At 38.3% G+C, this 8,279-nt stretch overlaps 1 protein-coding gene across 1 annotated transcript; it reads right to left on the reverse strand.

Moving 5' to 3' along the window:
- Nucleotides 1–5,809: 5,809 nt before the first annotated feature.
- Nucleotides 5,810–6,742, reverse strand: LOC100593196 (olfactory receptor 4C16-like). The gene has a single exon (XM_003281101.2). The coding sequence runs from the start codon at nt 6,740–6,742 to the stop codon at nt 5,810–5,812; it is 933 nt and encodes a 310-aa protein (XP_003281149.2).
- Between the last annotated feature and the right edge of the window lie 1,537 nt (nt 6,743–8,279).

Here is an 8,279-nt window from a genome sequence, read left to right on the forward strand (position 1 = left end):
CTACGTTTCTGCTCCTCCTAGAACAGGATGTCCTACAACACTTTAGCATTTCATCTAGTTAGGTGTCCTTGGGGCATAAAATCCAGAGAGAACTTCTTTCAGCGTCCATCAGCCATAGGCAACATGAGGCAAACACAGATGAGATTCCATCTGCTCTTGGCAGCTTTTCTGAGCTTTAGGTGACTGGCTTGCCATAAGTCCTAGACTTTACTGTCACTTGCAGGCTATCTGTGAGTAATAAGGTGTAAATGTTTTGTCTCATCAGACTCAGGCAAGTGGTGGAAATTACAGCCCAAGATGCAGTGGGCTGAAGTGTTCACACCCCTATTCCTGGTGGGTGACATTGTGATAGTCTTTACTATCCTTTGCTCAGTGGAAGTCCTCCTTTGGGACTGATAGCCTGTGCACAGTGAATCTACTACATAATTTTCATTATATTGCATCAGTTTAAAACTCAACATAATTTATTAGATTATATAGAGAGGTTAAATGCATAGGTCGAGTGTTTCTCTAGTGTGTAATTTATTGGAGGCTTCACTAGTCTTGCCGTCGTATCTGAAACCAGAAAGCCTCCATTTATGTTTAAAGTCTAGGAAATTAAAACAAACAAACAAATAAACAAAACTCAGTTATTTGGAATCTCCAAATGTGTGGCCAGTGTCTGTATATTTTTGGTTTATTTTGTGGACAAGCAGCCAGTATAGCAGTCGTATATTTTTGTCTAGAAAAAGAATCCTCCGCCTTCTTACTTAGCATATGTGCATAGTACTGGAAATTTATGGAGGTCATGATGTGTGCTGGCTGCTGACATCCTGGGAGCAGCAAGAGGAAAGAGCCCCATAGCTCACAGTGTAGATTTTCACTCATCCTTGTACATGGTGCTGCACATTCCATCACTGCCCTTCACATTAATACCAGCAATTGTTTAGTTCGACCTTTCGAAAGAATAAAACTCTAGTCGTTTGAAGGATAGTGTAAAAGAAATATCATTCAGCTGTGTGGAAAATAATGGCCATGAAATTCAATGGATATTTCACCACTGCATTCTGTAGAACCTGATGGTCCAAGCTTTTAGCATCTCAAGAGTTTTGCAGGTGAATTAACTTGCTAGTTTTCTCTATCCCTACTCAGATGGCTACAAAACTTCCTCCACCGTGCTAAATCAGTTACCTGGTAATATCCCTCTATGTTTCCAAAAATGTGTGAAAAATCTTTCAACCAGCCGGTATTTCCTGTCTCATTCATTTTGTCATTGTGGATTAACACATAATTTTCTATTTTACTCTTATGTTAATAACAATTTAGACGGCATAGGAAATACATTTTTACAGACAGTTCACCATATTTAGCAAAACTTCTATTTTAAAAGTATATACTTATTAATTTGTGTCATAATATAATGACATAAAAAGAAGAAAATCAAAAGTTGCATAATATCACCATGCAGATGAATTATTTACATAAAAATATAAAGGAGCACAAGCATAAGTTTTGAAAATTCAAATATTTCAATAATGTAAAGAATGAAAAAATCCAATCATCTTCTTTTCCATTCTTTAAAAAGGTACTCATCGTTAGACGTTTCTTATCATTCTTTCTATTAAAAATAATCTCGTGCCTTTATCCACTTGTAGTTTCTATTTTACACTGTGCTTATAGTCATGAAAAAAAGATAGTCTAACCCTTGTCACATAACTTCCTCCTTTAAAGAAAAATGTATACTGACTATCTTTCCATAGCAACACTTAGAAATGAAACTCCAGGATCTAGTCAGTGGGTGCTCCGGACCCACTGCAGATACACTGGAGACTGTGTCAGAAAACAGTCCTCTCAGCTGGGCACGGTGGCTCACACCTGTAATCCCAGCATTTTGGGAGGCCACGGCGGGCAGATCACCTGAGGTCAGGAGTTCGAGACCAGTCCTGGCCAACATGTAGTGAAACCCCATCTCTACTAAAAAATACAAAAATTAGCCGGGCGTGGTGGCACATGCCTGTAGTCCCAGCTACTTGGGAAGCTGAGGCAGGAGAATGACTTTAATCCGGGAGGTGGAGATTGTAGTGAGCCAAGATCACACCACTGCACTCCAGCCTGGGCAACAGAACAAAACTCAGTCTCTCTCTCAAAACCAACAAACAAAAAAACACTTTGGGAGGCCGAGTCGGGCAGATTGCCTGAGCTCAGGAGTTCGAGACCAGCCTGGGCAACATGGTGAAACCCCGTCTCTGCTAAAATACAAAAAATTAGACTGGCGCCTCAGCGCTCGCCTGTGGTCCCAGCTACTCAGGAGGCTGAGGCAGGAAAATTACTTGAACCCAGGAGGCAGAGGTTGCGGTGAAAGGAGATGGCACCACTGCACTCCAGCTTGGGTGACAGAGTGGGAATCCGTCTCCAAAAAACAAAAACAAAAATACACAGTCCTCTCCCAGAGAATGCCAAAGCATCTGGTAGTGTGAGAGGATGAGATGAACGTGTTAGCAGCCAGTGTTTTCAATTGAGTACGTGACTAGAGTCTAGGTGGTAATAATTGAGAATCCCCTTAGAATTGTGACGAGTCATGTTTTTCAAACTAAACCTAAAGAAGGACACAGACCTGAGATACATTCCTTACTGCAGCAATTCCCACAACCATAGCTGATGGAGACCATCTCCCCCTAACACCTCTCATTCTAGATTTTTCTCACTCTTGGCTGGAAACTTCAGTTGGTTTGGGTTGTCTGCCTTGTGTGGTGGCTGAAAAATTTGTCTACAGGAGTTCTATCCCTTGTCCTTATTGGGTTGTAGTTGCTGAAATTGTCTAGTTACAGTTATCATTGGGTGTGTAATTGCTAAGAGAGATTCCACTATGGTCTCTGTGTTCTGAATACACTCATCTCTGTCCCAATCTATAGTGTCAACCCTAGATACTCCCAACAACCAGAATCAAGTACCCCAGCCAGAACAATAACTCTTTTTTTTTAATCTGCTGATTTACTTGTACAAGAAACACAAAATAGTGATTTCTGCTGTGTTCCTGGTAACTATTATATTATTCTCTAGAAACCAGGACCTCTGTCCTCATGAAACTGAAGACCAGGAAAGTGAGCTACTGGGAGTAAAAACAACAGAAAACACTCTACTTTTATCCCTTGGATCTCAAAATGATGTATGGTAGGCAAATGGGAACTACACACCATATATCAAATCTCAAATATATGGTGTGTGGGGATTGGATCAGGATGCGTATACAGAATCCTGGGAACAGTATCCCATCTCCTCCAGAGCTGACTTCTAGCTATTCCCTTGATTGAGTTCTTAACAGGCCCTTCCCCTCTTCTATGAAGCTGAATGCTTATGGATGATGGGCTACATGGGAAGATCAGTGAATTCTGAGGTCATCGGAACATTTTACATCTCCTTTGGCCCAAAATGGGTACCAGATCCTAGGCAATGTTTAAGGGATATTACATCAACGTATCAGTCTGTCTGCAAGTTGTCAAATGTTGGTATAGATGAAGGCACTGTGGAGATGGAAAGCAAATCTATGTCTACGGTATTTATTATTTCTGATAAGGAGAAATTGCTTCCACTTTCAGGATGGAAGAGGTCTTATATAATCAACCCGCTATCAGGCACATGACTATTTTCCCAGGAACTGGCATCACACTGAGTGTTCTGGCATGGAATATGCTACTGGGAGGTTGGACACTCAGAGGTGGCAGAAGGCAGATCAGCATTTATGGTAGGGAGCTCATCTTGCTGAGCCCAGGCATAGCTCACATTCTTGCTAGTACAGACACGCTCTGTTCATGTGCCTTTTGTGCTGTCACTGGATATCATTAGGATGGATAGGTAGAGCATAGTTCATTCTGATCATCTGGAAAATTAAATTCTACTCTCTTGTACATCTTTTCTAGTTAGTTCTCACTTGTATAGGCCCACTTACACAAGTCTTTTCTAGACCACTTTGCTCAGATTTTTCATCTTCCAGATGGATCAAAAACCTAGGCACTTGTTACTGCCCCTGAATCAATGTATATCCATAATGCAAGACACCTCTTTCTCTTTATACCAGGCAGAAAACAAATTTGTGATTAAGGACTTTGTTCACTAGCATAATTTTTCCATGCTACTTATCTTTGAGACCACTTTTGAATTATGCTGTGATGGTCAGCTGTTCCTTACAGGTTAATGCCCATGTATTGAGATGACTTGTCCGAAAACCCAACCAAAATCCTTTCCTCCTCTGTCCATTCATCACAGAGTACTCCCAATGAGGCCATACACATGAGTTTGGAAAGAGGCATTGATTTAACAAGAGTGAGTGATATGAGAATTAGAATCATTCATTTGTTCATGTATTACTCTTGCCTTCTGACCTGCTCAGGTCAACCTCTTATCATTTCAGGATGTATATCCATCAGAACTTATTGATGGATCTGATAATTATCATGTTGAATCTGATAATATCCAGTTCATAATGTGTAGTTGAGGTTGCAAAGAATTTTAGTATTCCTGGTCGGTCACTCAGTATCTTTTCTATGTGCTGTTTAAAAATGAGCTGATTTTGTCTTCTGTATTTATAAGGATCGATAAGTATGCATTCACCTGCTGTCAAAATTTCTGTGATCAATCTAAATGTAAAGTACTCAGGAAAAGGAGCTGTGATTGAGACACCATCATTATCCACTATAATCCATTTGGTTTTAGCAGAGACCAGATGAGTTAATAAAAGAGACAAAAGGTGATTGCCATCTCCACTGCAGAAATATACTTTTTATCCAAACATCTCCATTGCTCTATTCAAGTTCCTTTCTTCTGCATTATTTGGAAATGTCACTAAAATAATTCATATCTGTGATGTAACTATTTCTGTTTCAAATCCTAAAAAGATTTCCCTGGGTTATCACATTGCTTGTTTAATCTGTTAATATTATCAAAGTTTCTACCATGAACTTATTGCACTCTTATTTCTAGCTCACATAAATATCTCTACCTTAATTTGAGCTATCTATCTTGTAGTCATAATAGCCCTCTCTTATAAACAAATTACTATAATTGTTATGATTCAAGAGAAACATTAATGCTTCCCTAAGTTAGAAGAGATTCCATTAAAAGTAAAAAGCAGATTTTACAAAAAGAATAATTATGTGACTACAACTCCAGCAGTGAGAGCCTTCCTAATATCAAGAGCTCTTTCAGAAGGGTGAATTTTCTCCCTGGGTTCTGTCACTATTATAGAAAGATCTAGGTAAACTTATGAACACTTATGATAAGATTTCAGTATATCGCTCAAGAAATTGAAAGAGAGATTACTTAAGTCATATATACTGTCCCTTACAAGAAGAAGCTTCTACACTTATTTAAATATCTGGTACTTTCTGCTGAGTCAGGAAGAACAACTAAGTTGATCATCAGACATGACAAAACCAAAGTATCTAATAAAGAAAACCATTCAGAAGAGGGAAAATCTGTCAGACTGTCAGTATATAGATGGGTAACTATTAGCGGGGAACTCCAGAAGTAGTCAACATGGAGAACAGACAAACATCAGACGAAAGCCATAAATGACATTTGGCAGACAGGAGAGCCAGAAATACAGCAGTAAAGGAAATGAACTTTATGTATCTCTTTGTACCTCATGCTGTCTCCTCCTCACATAAAATTGACTCAACACTAATCAATGTTATTTATCCATACTGTCTCTTTTCCTGCAGAAACAAACACTCATGCTCCAAGAGTTACATTAAATCAACAATAAAAAGATAATATTCTCTATTGACTTCTTCCAGGTCATTCCAAACTATAATGAAGAATTTGGGACCTTCATTCATGTTTTTACATCTGAGGTCAATTTCTTGCTCCACAACTTTCTCATGGCACTTTTCACTTCTGCGTTCCTCAGTGTATAAATCAGAGGGTTGAGCAGAGGTGTTCCAAGTGTATAAAACACAGCTATCATCTTATCCATGGGGAATGTGGTTGCAGGGCGTGTGTATATAAATATGCAAGGTCCAAAGAACAAGATGACCACAGTAATGTGGGAGACACAGGTGGAAAGGGCTTTCTTTCTTCCTTCAGCACTGTGGTTTCTCAGAGAATGCAAGATGATGGCATAGGAGAACATCAGCATGACAAAACTCAGTGTACAAATGGCCCCACTGTTGGAAACCAGGAGTAGGTTGACCACATAGGTGTCTGAACAGGCTAGTTTCAACAAGGGCTGCAAGTCACAGAAATAGTGATCAATCACATTGGGGCCACAGAAAGGCAAACTCAAGGCAAGAAAAATCTGAGCTAAAGAATGCACACAAGATCCTATCCAGGCCACAGCCACCAACACACCACATACCCGGTGGCTCATGATGGTCATGTAGTGCAGGGGCTTACAGATGGCCACATAACGATCAATAGCCATGAGAATAAGGATGAAAATCTCCAGGCAGCCAAAGAAATGGAATGTAAAGACTTGGATCATGCACTCGCTGAAAGAGATAGTGTTATTCTTTGAAACGGCATCCACAATCATTCTAGGGGCTATGGAAGTAGAGAAACAGGTATCAGATAAGGATAAGTAGAAAAGAAAGAAGTACATTGGGCTCTGAAGTGTCCGGCTGGTCTTGATGGTAGTAATAATCAACAAGTTACCCAACAATGTCCCCAAATAGAAGAAAAATATAATAACAAACACTATTTTCTTCCAAAAAGGATCCTGTGTCAACCCAAGCAGAATGAACTCAGTCACATTGTTATTCAGTTGCATGGTTTTCATGAGTGAGAAGAAGAGGCAAATATGAAATTTTTTATCTGGAAAAAAAGGAATTAATTTATTGTATGCTATGTGATGTTATTAAGCATTTTATGCAAAATTGAATATTTCTCATCAGAGACATTTTATTAGTGGTTTCTTAATAAGTCACTTCAGTACTTTGATTTTCAATTTTAATGACCATTTCATAGGGTTACTATGAGTCTCCAATATGCTTATGAATATCATACTTTGCTGTAGCATTCTTCACATACAAGCCCCTGTTAACTTTGGCATCATTCTGATTACTTTTTCCAGTTCAATATGTGTAAAAAGGTATGGATCTATTGTAAACTAACTTCATTTTTTTCCACTTTCAGTAAATATTAGCACCTATTTTTTGCATGCTTTGTCACTCAGCATTTAGGATATAGTAAACTGCCCTTGGAGTTCCATGATATGAAGTCCCACACCACCACCATCCCATAAAGAACGTCTTATTTTACATAGTTTATAATTACAGACTCATATAGATATATATTATTTATAAATACATAATAATCTCAACTTCTATGCAAAATTTCCCCCAGGTATTCCAAGTTAAAAAGAGGCTAAGGAAACACCTACAACCTCTAATTAATATGCTCCCACCTTGAAGCATCATTATGATTGTACTGATGTGTACTAATAAATTCAAATGAATATTCTTTGATAGTTGGTAATATCTTAAATTCCGCATTTCTAATTTTCGCCTTCTTATTTATTAAAACACCTCTTGGAACACTCGGAATTCCTGAGTTTACATTTATATGAAAAGAAATGAGAATGGGGCATTATTACTCACTAGTTTATGATTTCACAATTTAAGTTTTCAGCTTGAGCATTTTGTAACTGTGGTGGTTTGGGGGGATGTCACCAGAAAGTTGGTGTAGGCCTGGGTCATAGTCGTAATCCCCAGCAGGTTTTTCATTATCCCTGTATCTGAAAACCCCATGTTCCTAGAGCACAGCAGAGATTCAGAAGAGGGAGAAAAATGTGGTTTTAGAGAAAAGAGAGATTATAGTTAGTCGGTAATTGACTTCTTCAATTTTTTTTTCCAGAAAAGTCAATGATCATTCAACTTTGAAATGTCACTTCTTTCAATTAAGATTTGTTTATTTTAATGTGGAAAAAATATTATCATGAGGCTTCACTTTCAAGAACAAAATATTTACTCGAGATCTTTCTTGTTAAGATGATATTGGAAGGTGCATATATACACATCAAAATATAACCAGAGTTATAATTTATTTAACTATAACCTAGAAGACATACTTAACCCATTGTATTTCTCCCCAGTTCCATCCTTACCTTCAAAACGTCCTGTTGAAAGTTGTGAGTTGGCCAAAGCAAATAGTATGATAGATAAAACAGACACAGAATTCCCCTCATATATATTTCTTCCTCCCCCAGATAAATTTTCCTCCCCTGAACAGATTTGAAATATACCTTAATTTCCTCCAAAAAAAAAGGAAAATGATGAAGTTATTCACTGTGGAGCGCTCAGAATAAA

Source organism: Nomascus leucogenys, chromosome 4 (genome assembly GCF_006542625.1).
Source record: "Nomascus leucogenys isolate Asia chromosome 4, Asia_NLE_v1, whole genome shotgun sequence".
NCBI lineage: Eukaryota > Metazoa > Chordata > Mammalia > Primates > Hylobatidae > Nomascus > Nomascus leucogenys.